General features: G+C 43.4%; 1 protein-coding gene across 1 annotated transcript; it reads right to left on the bottom strand.

The window, feature by feature from the left end:
• Positions 1-3,987: 3,987 nt before the first annotated feature.
• Positions 3,988-13,496, bottom strand: WNT16 (Wnt family member 16). Its single transcript, XM_041471558.1, has 4 exons — positions 13,411-13,496; positions 13,070-13,317; positions 10,998-11,284; positions 3,988-4,452 (listed from the first exon to the last, which is right to left on the bottom strand). The coding sequence occupies exons 1-4, from the start codon at positions 13,494-13,496 to the stop codon at positions 3,988-3,990; spliced, it is 1,086 nt and encodes a 361-aa protein (XP_041327492.1).
• Between the last annotated feature and the right edge of the window lie 4,146 nt (positions 13,497-17,642).

Genomic DNA, 17,642 nt, shown 5'->3' with positions numbered 1-17,642 from the left:
ACTGTTTGGGTTTTCTGCAGTCTGAGTGTTTTTCAAGAATAAGTGTATTAATAAAACAAGAGGCCAGGTGAGTAATTTCAAAAGGGGAAATAATGCTGCCACCATAAGTGCTGGCTGACTTTCCTGTATAAGGATGGGAAGGGCTGCAGTGCCTCACTAATTGACTTGGATCATGGCCAAGGTAGATACTAAGCAAAGGACTTTTTATTGATGAAATCCTCTTCAGTTTTAAGGCTGTAAGGCCATAGCCTAGCCTGAATACAAGGGGCCTGTTGAAGAAACTTGAAACCTGTAAGGCTAGATGGGAACTTTGAGGCTGAAGCAGGAAAGTGTGAGAACAGCTCTTGACCTGTTCTGTGGTATCATAAGGTGTCAGTGGCTCCTGATGCTGTACAAGGGATGCAAGGGACCCTGCTTCTCACCCTCTGAGCAACAGGCCAACAGGGCACAAAGTCCTGAGCTTCAGCCACACCCTGCTCCTGCCTCCCTGGGGGCTGAAAAAGTGAAGAAGGCAAGAGAGAACATGCGCTACTTGAGATGCTTCTTTGCATTTCTGATAACATTAAAGCCACTTTTATTTCCTCCTTGCTGCCTCTGTAGTTATCCCTTTCAAAGTTACAAAGATCCAAGGCATCCTTTGTAGACTCAGGTTAAAACAGATTCTTCAGATATCACTTCCCATGCTTAACTGTCCATCTAGGTGGGTTGGCTCATGAGCTGTCCCAGTCTTCTTAGCTGAAAAAAATTACTTTTTAGCAAGTTAAAAATGGATGACTCTCCATTTAGGTATCTTTTTACATTCTTCCTTGCCCTATGTTCTCTCCAGAACATGCAAACCAGTTCCTTTAATCTTGTATTTCAGTTGCTATAATTTCTAAATGTGTAATCAGATTTAGATTAGACCCTCAGAAAGGTCTGTTCCTTAGGGTGTTGTCCATAGCATGATATAGCTGCAGGCTCATGCAAAGACGTGAAGAAAGGCACTTCATACTGAGGAGGAATCATGACTCTGAGCTTGATGGATGGAAGTGGAAGAGAGTGCTGTCTTCTGTGGAACATAGCTTGCAAATTTTTTTTCCTACCAAATGCTACAGCAATCTTCTTTAATTATCCTTTTCAGCCTTGAATGTTTCAGCATTTTTTTTTATCAGTAGTCTCAGGTTCCCAGGTCTTTGCAGCTGAATCACCCCACTAAAAAACTTGGTGGATTTCTTGATTTATGTCTTAGCTCTCATATATGCCTCAAAATGACCTAACCCACCACATATGTAACTACACCTTGTGTTAAGTTTTGTAGTATATTAGTTAATAAAATGAACATCATCTGTTTATTATCATTTGAAGTATGCAGATATGAAAACTGTTTCAGGGAATTAGAATGTATAGGGAAAGAGGTAGGGATCAGCACAGACCACTGTAATAGTCCAACTACATTGTCTACTGTGTAAAATGCGTGGAAATCATCCTCTGGGCAGTTTCTGATCCCTGGAGGCAGCCAAAGCAGCTGCTTAATTATCTTTCTCCTGCTGATCTTGCAATCAATGAACAGGGAAAAAAACAAAACACCCCAAACAAACAAACAACAAAAAAAAAACCCAAACAAACAAACAAAAAACAAAAACAAAACAAAAAAAACTAAAATAAAACAACAAACTACTGAGTTTAAATAATATTTCAAGGTTATTTTAGGCGTCAAAAATTGTATTATCCCAAGTATGGTCTGTCAGAGTGCGATACTGTTCTGTCAGGACTTAGTGCTGTTTAGTCACCTCCCACCCATGATGCCAATCGGTCCTGTGGCACAGCCTGAGGAGCCTCTGGGTTTATTTTCACTGCTGAAACAACCTGGGACCACAACTCTCTCTTCAGGGTCTTCCACTGTGATATGTCCTCCCTATCCAAATTTTCACAGAGAAGGTGTTGAAACCTCCTGTGACAGTGCCTTACTGGCATGCTGAGCACCCTTGCCCACAGACAGCAGATTTTTTTGTGGTCCCAAGATAATAATTTGTTCAGACCAATGGAGGAGATGGACTGACCACTTGTGGAGTAAAAGTCCAGAGAGCAGATAATGGACTTCATTGTTGCTGAACTGATATTCCTAAAATAATCCACATAAGGCAGTGAAATACCACAACACAGAAGATTTTGTTTCCTTCTTCCTGACTTACACATCCAACAAAGTGACAGTTCAGAATCTGGTCACCATCTTTCCTGGGAAAATGACTAATGACTAGGAAATGAATTCTTCAAAGTAACTTTGAAAGCCTCAGCCAAACTGTCCCAAGTTTCTAAAAACTGGCTGTTAGTATGGAAGAAGTTAAGGGATTGCAAACCCTTCCAAGTTCCCTGGATTTCAGTGGCAGTACTTACTGCTGGAGCTGGGATTTCAATGTTTGTAAAATGCGTTTAAGAGAATAATAAAAAAGAAAATATGCAGAATACTAATTAACTAACCATTTAGAAAATCATAGTGTCTTCTCATCAATGTGTATGAACTGCAATAGTTATAACCACCCTGGTGATAAAAAACCCTAACATTTATGCAGTTCTCTGACTAATTTCCTGCAGCATATGCAAACAAAATTCAATTGAAGGCCACTACAATATTAACACATATCTAACCAACAAATCTCAAGGGCTGTAGTCTTATCACATTAGTTGTGGAAACCTTTTACATAACTTGCATAATTTAAATATTTACAAAATATAAACTTTCTTGTCTTATCAAAAATAGTTCTTTGCACAATTAAACAACAGTAATCCTTTCACATGATGCTTTTTAAGCCAGGCATTAAATCACTGCATAGAAATAAACAACCTTTCACAGATGTAAAATAAAATTAAGCCAACATATGGAGACAGAGAAAGTGTTATCATTAACAGTTTAAATATTTTAGTGGTGTGAGCCAATCCATAAATTATATTGTGCATTGAACTTACTGAGGATGCAACCTAATGAAAAATTCTAGCTGCTGATCTATAAAGAAAATCTGTTTTAAAAAATCCTTTGCTTTATGGCAGATTCCTTTGGGCTAAATCTCATGTGGTTAATTTTCATAATGATGGTGAACCATCAGTGAGATGGTTGAATGTGGCGGGTTATTGCATAGAATTCAAGAGTGGGGTGACTACCAGCTGACTCACAAAATGTGTGCTCAGATACTCAGGAAATGCCTGCAGAGGGTTTTATTTCCTTCAAATATCAAACTGTATTTCTGTCCCTTCTCAGACCTGTCCCTTGAGTGTTTGAAGGACAACCCACTAAAAATCCTGAGGTTGCTGTTGGGTACCCCGTTCACATTCACCAAGCTGTGCTCCTGCCTCTCTGCCCTGTGCACAGCTTGACCCTCCTTTTCCAGGCAGACACTGCTGAGCTCTCTGCAGTCACACACGTTCCTCACTCCCCAGTGCTTTTCTGCACATTATGCAGAAGGCAGTTTTCTGAACGGCTGCAAGGCAAATGCTTCGTGGTCAACAGCTGAACTCTTTCCCTATCTTTGTGGGTTTTTCTGAAGTCTGCAGAAATGAACTATCTAGTGGATCCATCTAGTCCCAGTTTTAAAAGCACAGATATAAAGACTATGTCTAATGTGTTTTACAAACTCTATTAACTCTTCAGTCTCTGCCTAATGAGATCTTGAGATTTCTCCACTGTGCCTACCCACCACACGGATCTTCAGGACATTGTGTCTATTAAATACTTGAAAAGTTTAGCATCTGTCTCTGCTCGTGGAATAACACGTTCAAATGCATCATCAGGAGTCCTTTTTGCTGTTTGAGCTGTCCCTGCGTGCAGCCTGATGTTTACTCAGCTGTCCTTTCAGTCACAGCAAGCTTGGGCTACCCATTGTCTGGCAGTACCTGTTCCCCCCGAGGCCGGTCCCTCTGAAATCCCACACGGTGACAGTGACTGCTGTCGCTGCGGCAGCTGCGTGCACCACCCAGCCTGGCTGGTTTGGCCATCTTTCTTTCCTGTCCTGCATCTCACTTGCAGGTGTGCACGTCGGTCATGGTCTCGCACCTCCTGCAGCGCACGTAGCAGCACCAGACGAACTTGCACTCGCAGCGCTCCACGTGCCGGACGACGTGGGTGTTGTACCCGCGCCCGCAGCACAGCAGGTTACAGCCCTCGGCCCCCTGCGACGTGCGGTTGCATTCTCTTCCCTGCGTTCCAGGGATCCCCAGTTTTTGGTCTTCGACACAGTAATTGGGCGATTTGTTCACATACAGCAGGTCCTCTTTCCCAATTGGTATTTTCCTCTGGCTTTTCTCTTTCCTGCGTAGCTTTTTTTTCAGTCTGTCTGATATTTGTATGCTGTTTTCATACTTATCCTTTAAAAACCGGCCAATCTTTTCAAAGGATGACATGGTTTTCCAACAAGTTTTCACAGCACAGGACCCAGAAACACCATGACAACGGCAATCCACGGACATCAGCTTTGCTACAGCCTGAAAGCAAAGGGAGAACAACATTTGGATGTGGTCTTTCATTCATCAGGAATGCTGCCTGACATCAGTAGCACAGAGGTCTCAAAGTATTTAATGTTACAGCTGCCACTGCCATTTCCACAACAGGGAAGTCAGAGCACGTGTTAGGAACCAGGTTTCCAGTCCTGGACCCCCACTATGAGAGGCATGATCTTCAGACTTGATCTTCATTTGCAGTTTGCAATGGCCATAATGTAGCAATATTGATCACAACAGTGAAAGCTGTGATTTCTGGATGGCTTTTTATTCTGGAGGATCCTAAATACCTCAATGACCTGTCCTGCATTGCTCCTCCTACTGCTGGAATGCAAAAGGTTCTTATGGGCAAAAGGGTCTAGTGGGGAATAGCAGAAGGGGAAAGCAAGGATAAGGCAGGTCACAGCACCCTTCCTATTTTGGAAGACACTGGGCAAGAAGTGTCCAGTTATGTTGCCTTTTAAGGGTACTTTATAGGTACAATGAAGACCACTAAACATTCACAACCCTGTTTGTAACTAAGGCCACAGGAATGGCTGAAGTCACACAACAGTGCCTGGGCAACCAGTGTGGCTCAGCACCCAAAGCAGCACAGGCGGAGGCACCTCAGGGCAAACTGCTGGAAGAGCAGGAAGATGCCCCCATCTCCAAGCTTCACAGAAAGTCTGTCAAAAGACCCACTATGGCTTAGCAGAGGTGTCTTCAGCTCAGGTAATCTGCAGTAAAGCTCAGGTGCTTCTCACTTGTAGTCTTAAACCCTGTTCTTTTAATTGAGACGTAACCAGTTCTAGTACGAGTTTCTAGTATTTCCAGTTTCATAATGGCTCTATTTATCACAAATAGGTAGCTGCATTCATAGTACTTTTTTTACTGTCAATGTTTTAGCAAGGTTTCCACAGTTATTGCCAACACAACTTCTTGCCAACAAGTGAATACTTAAATACTTAGATGAGTTACTTTTCCATGCCCATGCAGAAGCAAAGGATGGGCTGAACAGTAACTGACCGACAATGGGAATCTGAAGCCTGTGTTAGCTTTTTGTAACACATAACAGTTTTGGCTCAGTTTTAGGAAATCAAGCCTCAAATAACTGGAACCTGTAAACAAGCAGTAACTTCCTTTATCTCATATCTTTATCTTGAGACTGACTCAAACACTCAGGAGACAATCAATACAATACTTTCTTGTCTAACATCTAATAGTCATAGAATAAAATCATACAATTAGTCTTGTGACAACCCTCACATTAGAGTTTGAAAAAGGCACTGAAAACTCACACATGTACAGATGTAGTACCAGATATCATAATTTTTGGTTTGTTTTACATTTACATTAACATACCTTCTGGAGCCATCCTGTAGACTCATAAGGGCCATTGGTTAGTAGTGTGGAAAGCCCATGTTGCCATCTTCCATTTTACTAACCTTTCCCCCTATATTTAATTTCCACAATCAAAGCAACTGAGAAATTTAACAGTAAGTGTGGATTTTAAATTAATTCATAGTAAGTTTGTCTTGAAATTCCTCATGCATCAAGGCCAATGCATATTGAAATGAATCCTCTTTGAAGGAACTGCTTTTACCAAAACATGGGGGGAAAAAAAAGAAATCAACATCCCAACTACATGATGTTTATTAAATTTCATCCTCAGCCTTTGCTTATCCCTCAGCCTCCACATATACTATATACTAGCTGCTGTCAGTCTATGTCTTTCTGAAACTGAATTAAAAAAAGAGAAGAAAAATCTAACGTCCTCCTCTGGTTTCCCCTGAGAAAGTAGTTTCATTTGTTCCAGTTCCTAAGCCTTGATTCTGCAGTGAGATCTGATACCTGCAATCCTACCAAGCCCCACTGGCCTCTGCAGGACCAGAAAAAAACTCGAGTCCCTGACTCCATATTGGTAGCTCAGGCAGCACAAATGCCATCCTCAAAATTCCAAAACCAGTCAAGGCATGCAGCAAATCAAATGAGTTACTTCTATTCTATGTGCTAAACTGGGACTTTTCATCATGACTGTGGTCACTGAAGTTTGGGATGAGTCCACCAGGGTTACTCCAATGGTTTCACAGGGCATTGAGGCCTCCTGGCACATTCTGCCCCAAAGGTGTTGACTCAGTCTTGAGCTGGCATTTGCATAAAACACTATAAGCATTAAAAAAAAAAAAACACATGATCAAAGTGTTTGCTTGGAGTCACATCTTTGGTGAATAAACAGGAACGATTTGTAGGTGGAGGTTACTATGGAAGCCAAATATGCAAGACATTCACAAAAAACTCTAGCAAGAAAGAACAGGCATATGCCCTGACCTAGAAGAGCCATTAGCCTTTGCAATCTAAACCTGGCAAAGAGGTACTCCTGTACAGGAAATACTTCCACATGCTGTGGGGGCTGCTTTTGCAATTGGAGATTTTTCTGCACTGCTGGAAGAAATAAGAATATTGCATCAAGCAAACTCTCACCCATGAGCACACACAGACTCTTTTAGTGGCAAATCAACTGCTAGTTAATACTGGTAGATACTTACCATCTCTTCTACACAGACTAGTTTCTCTTTAATAGACAGACTTGACCTTGCTCATATCTCAAGGATCTGTCAACAATGAAATCACTGGGTAGTCAGAATTTGATTCATTAAGATGTAAGAGTGGTTGAGGCAGATGAGAATTTAAAATTCTCAAAAAGTCTGTCAGAAGACAAAAGTCTGTCAGAAGGCAGATGACCTAATAAAATGTGAATATCAAATACAATATCGAAAGATAAATTTTACACACAACTTAGAGAGGACTTAATAGCATTTTTCCAATTTTGAATGCTAAGTTATTTTTGTCAAGTAACTAGAATTTCAAAGTAGTTTTAAATCATATTGTGCTACTAGATTTGTAAGCTTACAGATGTAATCCTCATTTTCATTGCAGTACAATAAGGTACTTACTAAGGGCAGAAGGATCCAGAGATTGTAGAGGAAGCTCTGGACATGCCTGCTAGGTGCTGAAGGCCATGTGGGCAAGTAGCCCAGCAGATGACACTCAGAGTCTTTCTCTGAGGATGAATTAAACAAAAGTAGAGGGAGACAGAGTTTCGAAACAGGAGCAGAAACTGATGTTGAATTCTTAGACTGATATCAGAATATAAAAATGTGGCATACATTAGCAGTGTATGAATGAGCAGATGAATGAAAGAAATACAAATCTGATTCAGTGTTTTGCTTCTCAGCTGCTAGAATGGGCAAATTTTTAGCCTGGACTCCAATATACTCTAAGTTGCCAGCACAGGAAGGTGACATTTTGCTTTGCCTGATCACAGAACATGCTACTGCATCTCAGCCTGTCATGTGAACTTCAATGAAGAAGCTCCCATAATTGAACATATGGCAAAATTTAGGGATTAGGCATCTCCTGATGGTGCAAGCAAACCTAAGATTGTACCTATAGAGCCAACATGGCCTTCAGGTGGGACACAGCTGCAGCATACACCTGTGTCTCAGCAGTGCACAGTGACTGCAGACTTACTGGGACCATGACCTCCAGACTGACTACACAACCAGTGTTCTGTTTCACATTTTAGGTTCATATGGTGAATCTGTTCAGTTATTCATGAAATAGTGAGAGGATTCTCCGTATGAAACAAAAATCCATGGAGAGTTCAGAGGATCACTGTTACAGAGACCTAGTGGATGGATGTGTCATTCTGAGCTGGGACAGGCTTTCTTAGGTGGGTTATGGAACTGACTGATAGCTTGTGAGAAAAGAGCAGTGTGGTGATAGCTGGGTCCACCAGCACTGTGGTCAGCCACAAGCCCATCCAGCAGTTCCTCCTGCCCCTACTGCCACTCACCCTTGGTGGTACAACACGCGCACAAAAGCGCAGGGTCAAGTGATGAGCAGGGATGAACGCTGCTCTTTTTAAAAATTAAACCTGAGAGAAAGATCACTTTTAAACCACCTTCCTTTCACTGATCCAGTGCAATTAACAGAGGGAGCAGCACAGGGTGGAATCTGTGGCTAGAACAGACAGATGGGGCAGAAAGCAGAGACTGATTTGCAGCAAGGAGTGTCAGTGGAATCACAGTTTGCATACTCTAATGCCAGTTAATGCTTAACATGTCCAAGTTAAGCTTTCTGTTTGCAGGCATTGCTCTCAGCTGTGAGACAAGAACTGCCAGTACTTGTTTTGTCACAGGAACCAATGCCTGCAATCAAATGTCCCAATTTCAGACACTGGTAGAACTAATATGATTATTTATGAAGACAAGCACATGTCCTCCCAGAGACGCATCACTTAAGAACAGTTCCAAACTTGGTGAGTCTCTTACCAATGCACAAGTATTAGTAAAAACAAACTCTCCAAACAAGTCCCACATCAAATAAATTTCCACAAGTGGAAGAGTGAGCAGAATTTTTCCAGCAGTAAAATAATACTAATACAATGATAATGAACCCATAGTACCTGACTCCCCACATACTTTTGTCTAAGGAGCAGAAGAGCCCAACTCACATATGCACACCTAAGCACACTGAAAATTGCTGTGCTAAAGGATGATGAATGTTTATCTTGCAGCAGAATAAGGATGCAATAAAGGATGATGAATGTTTATCTTGTATCACAATAAGGATGCATTCTGAACCTTCTGAGAGTTGAATTAGTGGACAACTCCTGTGACAGTTTTAACATTTTTATATGTTAATATAATAACTATGAGATATGGAAGTATAAAATAACATTTTGCACTGACATAGGAGAGAACCAAGAGAATTCTGCACATACCAGTTCTGTTACTAACTCCAAACAAACAGAGAAGTACTGTCCCTGGAAGACTGCTCTTGCACGACACCAAACCAGGAACATGATAGTATTTATTACTAAAAGGCCATAAGATATCAAAACATCCTTCTTGTAAGCCCCAAAACATGAAGGTCTTAACTCCTAGTTAAGATTTGGAAATACAAAAAGGAAGAGTTATGCTAAACTTCGGATAATATTGCTGCTAGAAATCCCAAGTACCAACAATAAACTTTTTCATTCTGGACAGTGATCAAAATATTTGCTTTATTCTACATTTTGCCATTAACTTACAAAATATTCATGCATAGAAGCTGACTATATATATTTCTTCCTTAACTATCTCACTCTACAAACATGATAAACGACCCTTCGCTCTTTCCTTAAGGAAATAATAATTTAATCTTCTGTTCCTCTTATTATCATCTCCTACTACAAGATACCAATCACCTTTCCTTGGAGATGATTTAGCTGACTGACATCTCATTAAACTCATAGCTTTTAGTTCTCAGCTTTTACTTAGGTTTAAAGTTTGCTTCAACTACTTCAGTTATAAAAAGGGTGTTTGTCACCTGGAATCATGGAATGGTTTTGATTGGAAGGAACCTACAAGATTTTCTTCTTTTCCAACTACATAGCTTAAGTGAAATAACACATATTACCTGTAAAAATTACTTCAAATTAAAGTAATTTTCAATTATACCACCATGGCTCTTATGATGGCTTACTATGGCTATTCCTTGTCTATGGCAGATAGGAAAGTTGGTTACAGTAAAACCCACTGATGCTGCTTCCAGCTACAGGAAATTTCGGAGTCACAATGGAGTCCCTCAATATGAGTAGTCAAAACCAGAGGCTTTCCCTTTCTTTTCCCCCCCCTTTAGTTAAAGCTGTGTCACTGAGCAGAACAGATTTAAAGTATTATGGGCCCAGAGAGAGCCATTAAAGATGAAATCTCCAAGGTAAAGCAAAGAAAGTAATTTTAAAGGAAAAATAATACAAATCTCTGCCATTCCAGATGAAAGCTCCAAGCACTAGATTACAGGCTCACATCCCCCTGTACAGGCTATTGCTGTCCCCATTTTACTGCTGTCCCTCTGCAGGACAGGAACAAGAATCCAATGTCACACACCCAAACACACAGTTTTCCTCTGCAACCCTGGGTTGGAAGTTCTTTGGACTGAAAAAAGCTATCCAAAATCAGTCTCCTTTCACTTCTTTGATGCATGTCCTAACCAATGAGCTCCTTTGAAGGTATCATTTCTAGCCCATGTTTTTAGAGAAAATATTCACTCTTGATTTCCCCTCTGAACAATGTTAAACTTGCACTCTGCAAGATGAGTAATGAGGCCTTGTGTCCAGCTGGCCTTCTCATTCAGTATTACAGAGAATTATAAATGCAGATCATGATAATAACAGAATAATCAGTGACAAAAATCATACCATATTATGATGATAACAGGACTATTTCAAGTTTGTACCTGAATATCAAATATCTAATTAAGATAAATTTACTATTTAGCACTGCAGATCTATTACTTATTTTGTGGATCTTATTTTAACATACTGAAATTAGTTCGTTAAAACCAGCTCTGATTGTGAGTTTGTACATGTTTCTTTGGTGATGTTACTGCTGTTCTTGCCACTGGCCCCATGAATACCTGCAGCCAAGGCGCCACCTCCTTTGCCTGATGTCATTTTGTCAATGAAGGTGATGGAGTGGCTGCTGCCACACCTGAATGACACCTACCTGCCTCCCAGCCTCGTTGTTGTGCAGGTTCATCGCCACCAGCCCGCTCCCGCTCTTGCCTGTTGCGTTCTTGAAAGGCACGTCCAGGAACTTTCTGCTGAAGGCCATTCCATAGTGGATGTCGTCAGAGCAGCCGCCCCAGTGCCAGCCCTCGCTGGCCGAGCCGCCGTGCCGCAGGGTGACATCGCAGGAGCACTCGGTCACATTCCCCGCGCTGCACGAGCGCGTCACCGAGTGCACGAGCCCCGCCGCCGTCACCGCCGCGATGAACGCCGTCTCCTTGGTGCCTGCACAGCAAACGTTACTCCATAACTGCCTCTGATCACCCTCCTGGCTGGGCTACACGATGATTGTTAAAAGGGAACAGTTACACGTTTAACGTCATCACAGCTTGGCCTGTAGTGTGAGCTTGTTCAAAGCAGTGGATGTTCATACCCCAACACGACTTCAGGGCATGGCCTCTTCCCGTGGCCATGCTATTAATGATGCTGCTTCTCACTACTGGTACCATAAAATTTTTGGTAACTTCTTTCTAAATCTGATTAGGAATTTTATTTGCCACAGAAATTTTCAAGCCAAATAATAAATAAAGAATCAAACTCCAAACTAACCACATTCCAAACCCCTTACTCTCCACTCTGCTTTTCACTATTCAGATTGATTTGAAGAAGAAAAGGTCAGTCTAAATCTCAGAGAAGCTGTCATGATCCCAGGTTACTTTGGTACAGGGCCAAAACTTACCTCATGCTAAATTTAGCAAACGTTGGTGTTCTTCTAATTCACAAAGGTTGCAAAGATTCCCAAAAGTCTTAAACGAGGCAGAAATCAGCACAAAGATATTTAGGCCATGTGCTTTTCCTAGAATAAGCTGGCCATGGGAGAGAGCATCATGAAAGGCTGTTAGACTGGCTTCTTACGCCTGTCCCATTCTCTGAAACTTCTGGCACAACGTGGCACCCAGCCACATTTAACACATTACTGTGTTAAGTAAGGCATACTCTAAGCAAATTGAATATCATTGAGTGGTCAATATATGTAGCTGAAATTTTACTGAAATGGGCCAATTTTTACTGTGGTGAAAATTATTTATTTTCAGTCTCTGATATTTCTGCTTATGGGCAGGAAAATTCTGGTTTGCTTCTCCTGTTTGTATCAGTCTGTGGTGCTGGTGCCATCATAAAAGGCTTCCACAATACACACTAGTGAATCTTTGTGGGTGAACAGTGGCACTCATTTGTGGGTCTTCAGGAACAGTCCTTCCTGTTGAACAGAAGGACTAATACACATATGGCTCCATCTTCTTTTTCTACCCTTTCCTTTTTGGAATATGCCCCACTTTTTATTCCTCAATTTATGTTTTTATTATTAAAACTTATGGGTTTTACACTGCTTTAGTACAAAGTGAAGATTGTATGAACACTAACTGAAGTACCACAATACTTAAAATCACATCCATCACACAATCAGTGACCAGGGAGCTAAAAAAAAAGTTTCAGGATCCTTGCAGGAAAGCTTTGGCACGACATTTGATACAAAAAACTCATCCTTGTTTCAGTGGAAATTCCAGCAATTTCATAATTATTTTATGCAAAAGAAAGCATCTTTGGTTTCACTGTGCTGATAAATATCACATAACTGAGCACATATTATATATTTTAAAGCATTTCAAATTGTATTTAGTGCCCTAAGTAGACATTTTTACCTGCAAGTGACCTTTCTGAAATAATATGTCACAAGCCCACTTATTCAGTAACTATGACACAAGCGGATAAACCCAACATAAGTCTAAGAAGAGTATTTCAATATAGTTAAGTGGCTCTACCTACGGGCAGTGTCATCCACGGACGTACTGCACGAAAATGACAAGAAGCAACAACAGCGCTGCAAAGACAAGGGCAGGTTTGGTGCGCTCGGTGCATTTCGTGTGCCTGCGGTACCTCCCGGGACGGCGGCGGGGAGCCCGCCGGCTCTGCCCGGCTCTGCGGACGGGACGCACGGACGGTCCCCGCGGGGCTCCTGGCCTCGCAAACCCACTGTCCCGGGGCAGCCCCGGGCCCCGGGCGCTCACTCACCGCTGCTGAGCTGCTGCCCGAAGGCGGCGGGGCCGGCGGTGCCGCGGCGGGCGGCGGGCGGCGAGCGGCAGTCCCAGCGCTCGTGTCGGAACTGGCTGCGGCACTCCTGGAGGCCCAGGCGCGCTCCCTCCCGGATCGCGGGCACCAGCTCCGGTTTCTGCTCGCACAGGTCCTGCTGCCGGCGGCTCAGCGGAGGGCTGGCGCAGCCCGGCTTCTCGGGCCCGCCGGCGGCGGCGATGCCCAGCCACCTGCGGAGGCAGCCGCCCGTCAGCGCCGGGCCTCGACGGACACGAGGGGACGGGCTCCGCGCAGCCCTCCCACCCCGACCCCCGGCTACTCACATCCAGGTGCTGCCGGCGGCGGGGCAGAGGGCGAGCAGCAGCACTGCCCGCAGCAGGCACGGTCCGAGGGGAGTCCCGCGCCCCATGGCAGCCGCATCCAGCCCCGCCGCGCTGCCGCCCCTGCCCGCGGCCCGCCCCGGGCAGCGGGGACCGAGGGGGACTGCAGCCAGGGCACCCCCTACTCGGGTTTCTGCCCCTCCAGGGACGGGGGACAGCTGGCGCGGCGAGCCCGGGCCGTCGGACGGCTCTCCCGGGGAGGCTGGGCTGGCAGGGAGGGCGGCAGGAGGACACGCATCGGGAGCGCTCGCTTCCCGTCAAGGTGAGAAAGTTGGGATTGATGTTTTCCCCGGCTCCTTCCCCGGCTGTGCCTCCCCGCCCGTGCATTGGCCGCCCGGGGGCCGGGGCGGGCCGGGGCGGGCCGGGCGGGGGCGCAGCGGGGGCTCCGCTGCACAAAGCACGGCCCCGCACCGCACCGCTCCGCACGGCCCCGCACCGCACCGCCCCGCACCGCTCCGCACCGCACAGCCCCGCACCGCACCGCTCCGCACGGCCTCGCACGGCTCCGCACCGCTCCGCACCGCCCCGCACGGCTCCGCACGGCCCCGCACGGCCTCTCCTCTGCGGTGCTGCCTTGGGCTGTGAGGCGCCCAGAGCGGCTGCCAGGGGTGTAGCGGGGTCCGGGCGCGGCAGAGCGAAACTGAGGGCAAAGGAACCCGTAGGTCCTGCAGTGATTTAATCCACAGAAATGAGAGAGATGCTGATACATCATAACATTCCCTGATGCTTTAGCAGTGTTAACTGAGTCAGCATCAGTATTCATTCGGATAGCATTTGTTCATTCCTGTTAACTTCAGTGAGAGCCTTATCAACTGCGGCCTCGATTGCTAGTCCTTAGTTACACATTAAAAGCCAATGAGTCAGCTAGCACCTGATGGAGAGCTGGTGTTGGCACTCTGGACTTTCAAGTCCTCTTTGATCACAATATATTGCTGCTTCCTTCTGTGTAAGCAAAACACCTGCACTAAAAATAATCTGGATAAAATGACAGATCTGTAAAACTTTGATTTGACACAGTTGTAAATTAGTGAAATAGCTCTTGTGGACTGACAACAGCTCCAAGTGAAGAGCACAATAAATCATCTCAGTGACAAATGAACATTTTTATGAGTACAACATCTTGGGAAATAATCACGTAGCTGTGCTGTTTTCCCTTGCCTTTTTTCCCCATGAACGTGCAGAGATGTTTTAAGAGCACAGTCTGTGGTCTATTTAGATCTAGAAAATGATGCCTCCTTCCCACTTCATGCTTATGAATCTGCTCTCAAAGCATCTCCAAAGCATCATCAACTCTGGGCAGATTGCTAATGGCCCGACTAGTTATTTAAACCTTTCAATATAACTTAGTTTCTTCGTTCTGAATTTTAGTCTAGAGAACATCTGCTTGTGGTTGCAGAGGAACTTAGACCAGAGTGAGGGACATTGGAAAACAGGGAACCAGCCATGAAACAGGCCTGAACCAGCCAAAATGTGTGGGCTGTGTCAGAGAATTATCTAATTATTCCAGGACACATGGTTCATTTTATCCTCTTTGCTGCTTCCTGGCTCCATCTTCTAAAGTTAATTCAGAGCCTTGGCCTAGAAAACGTGGATTCCTCATGTGCTGCTTTATCTGCTCTATGAATTTGTCATCCACTCTGAAATTATTTTTTCCTGCTGGTTCTTTAAAGAAGTTTCTTCTCTGTGGTTGTTTGTTTTGATTTTGTTTTTCCTGTTTTTTTAAAAAAATTATTAAAGTTATAATAGATCTTTTGGTTCTAAATTCCCATATGTGAATTTTTCTATAGTAGCTACAGAATTTTATATACAAATAGCAATGTAAGATTTAAATTTTAAAAATACTGATTTCAAAAAGTCTAATCCTATTTGTAGCATTTCGTATATGGCCCCTTAAATAAATAAATTACCTTTCTGTTGGGTTCTCATGGGGATCTGATTTTATGTACATTTTTTTTCTGCAATCATCTTTGCCTAGTTAAGGAAAGTCTTTGATCATATTCACTGTAGAGTGAAACACTTGCAATTTGAAGGGCTGATGCTAAACAAAAAGTAATATTTGTTGTGAGGGAATTCTTGAGATCATCCAGCTCAATCTCTAGGAGTGACTGGAAGCAAACTACATTTTTCCATGACCATCTGATTTAAAAAATTTGGGTTGCTATGTGTTTGAATCCTAATCTCCCATCTGCCTTTCTTCCCATCTGTTTCCCTTACCACCACTCCCCGTTTGCTGTCCCAGCTGGATTCCCCACCAGATCCCCATCCTCTGCCCTTCTGCGCTTTACCTTCCTGCCTGCTCTTTGCACCATCTCTCTGCTTGTTCCCTCCAGCAGCGCTCTCTTCCCCAGGCAAAGGCAGCAGGTTCTGCAGTTAGTCTGGAGCCCTGTCTGCATGCAGGTCAGTTGGCTACCAAGAGCAGAAGGGCAAACACTTTGCACACCATGTGATTTGCAAACCAGCAAAGGGAAACAATTTAGAAATGCCTTGCTGATCTACCAAAATTTATTGTAATTTGTCAAATGTTTCTGAAAGCTGAAATTCTAATTAGCTGATGCTTCAGAGCCCTCTTTGCTGGAAGACCATTCACTCCATCACAGACAGCAACATGAGTGGGATGCAGAGACAGTGAAGCAGAATCCAAGCCAAGGTCAAGTGCCAAGATTCAGTGAACAAAACTTACTATAAATCAGGGAAGATAAATTTGACTTTCTGCTTATCTTGCTTTCTCTGGTCAGGCTATCTGTGGCCATTCATGCTAAAATGCCCACATTTTTTTATTTTAAAAAGAAGAAAATCAAATGTTGATAAAAGAAAAAAAAAAAAAGGAAATGTGTATAAGCAGGTTTGTATTTCCTGATGGGACATTTATTAATTTACTATTTAATGAACATTAATGTGATCCTGACAGAGTCAATTACATACATACATGCATACATACATGCATGTACATATATATATATGATTCGCTAATATATAAAGAAATACTCTATTGTGCAGAATCTGTGTGAAAAAGCTTCACTAACATAACATGCTTCAGAGATAGACCAATTATCTCTTTAAAAAGATAGTGGCTAGTTCTTTCAATATAATCAAATTTTGTTGTCGTGTTAGATGTAACAACACACAAAGTTAACTTCTCCTAAACAAGTCACTCCTTTTGAAAGCTTTGTTCAAACTATTTTTCTTCTTCTGGAACTTCTGATGCCCATCAGAGACATGAATAGGACAGAGCAAACTGCATTATCCTGCCTGTACATACAATGGGTCATTATCCCCTTATCTTATAAAAATGAACAGAGGAAAACCTCTATCAGGTTATACCTTCAGCTATGACATTTATCATGTGTGGTGACCGAGCTCAAAACCTGCACTTCTAACACAGAAAGCACGCTCTCAGTCCCCCTCAGTGCTTGGCTGCACGATGTGCCACCACTCTGGGAACTGCAGACGTGCCAGCTCTTTGCACTGAATGAACCTTGTTGGCAAAATAGTGGTACCCAACAGAGCCATTGCACCATGGGATTAGTGAGAGTACTGCCCCTCAGTGAGGAGGGACATGAGGAGAGATGTGCAGAGTCCCTGGGCTTCAGAGCAGCAGTCCTTAGTGCAGTGCTCCCTCAGTGCAGCGTCTCTCTGCCAGGGGATTGTCTGTAGAGAAGTCTCAGGACTTCAGTAAGGTCAGGCTGGCAGTAGAAGGGAAGTTAGGAGAGGAAAACAGAGATGCTCCATCTGCCCTACATGGCCTTCCAAGGTCCCTCTGCCCCTTGTCCAAAGATTCAGCATTATTGCTGTTATTTATTATAATATTTATACCTGAAAGCACACACTGTTGCTGATTCAGATGTAGCATGCTGAGTTCACAAATGACTGGGACAGCAATTAAAATGCATCCAGTAGTGACATGTTGTCAGATGGAGACTTCACAAACAGACCTCACAAACATGTAATGGTCCCAAAGCTACCCCTGAATATTATGTTTATAGTAGCTGCACAACACGGTACCCAGAACCACATTTTCTATATGCATGGATATATAATAAAAAAGGGAGAAGTAGTACCTGGAAGGTGAGGAAAGAGCATGCATGCTTCTCACAATCCCTTCTGTTACTGCCAAAGGATCCAGAGGAAAACTAAGCTTTCTGGAGCCCATAACTCCAGCTGGTTGCTGAACCAAT

Source organism: Pyrgilauda ruficollis, unplaced genomic scaffold (assembly GCF_017590135.1).
Source record: "Pyrgilauda ruficollis isolate IOZ18807 unplaced genomic scaffold, ASM1759013v1 scaffold27, whole genome shotgun sequence".
NCBI classification, from domain to species: Eukaryota; Metazoa; Chordata; class Aves; order Passeriformes; family Passeridae; genus Pyrgilauda; species Pyrgilauda ruficollis.
Note: the sequence above shows the minus strand (reverse complement) of the source record. Positions and strands in the feature narration are given on the sequence as shown.

Bases quoted from the DNA above. Each gene is read 5' to 3' on its own strand.
- WNT16 (XM_041471558.1), bottom strand. From the start codon at position 13,496: ATGGGGCGCGGGACTCCCCTCGGACCGTGCCTGCTGCGGGCAGTGCTG. The intron at 13,318-13,410 runs GTGAGTAGCCGG...CTGCCTCCGCAG, and splicing joins GCCGCCGGCAGCACCTGGAT to GTGGCTGGGCATCGCCGCCG. The intron at 4,453-10,997 runs GTAGGTGTCATT...CTTTGCTTTCAG, and splicing joins ACAACGAGGCTGGGAGGCAG to GCTGTAGCAAAGCTGATGTC.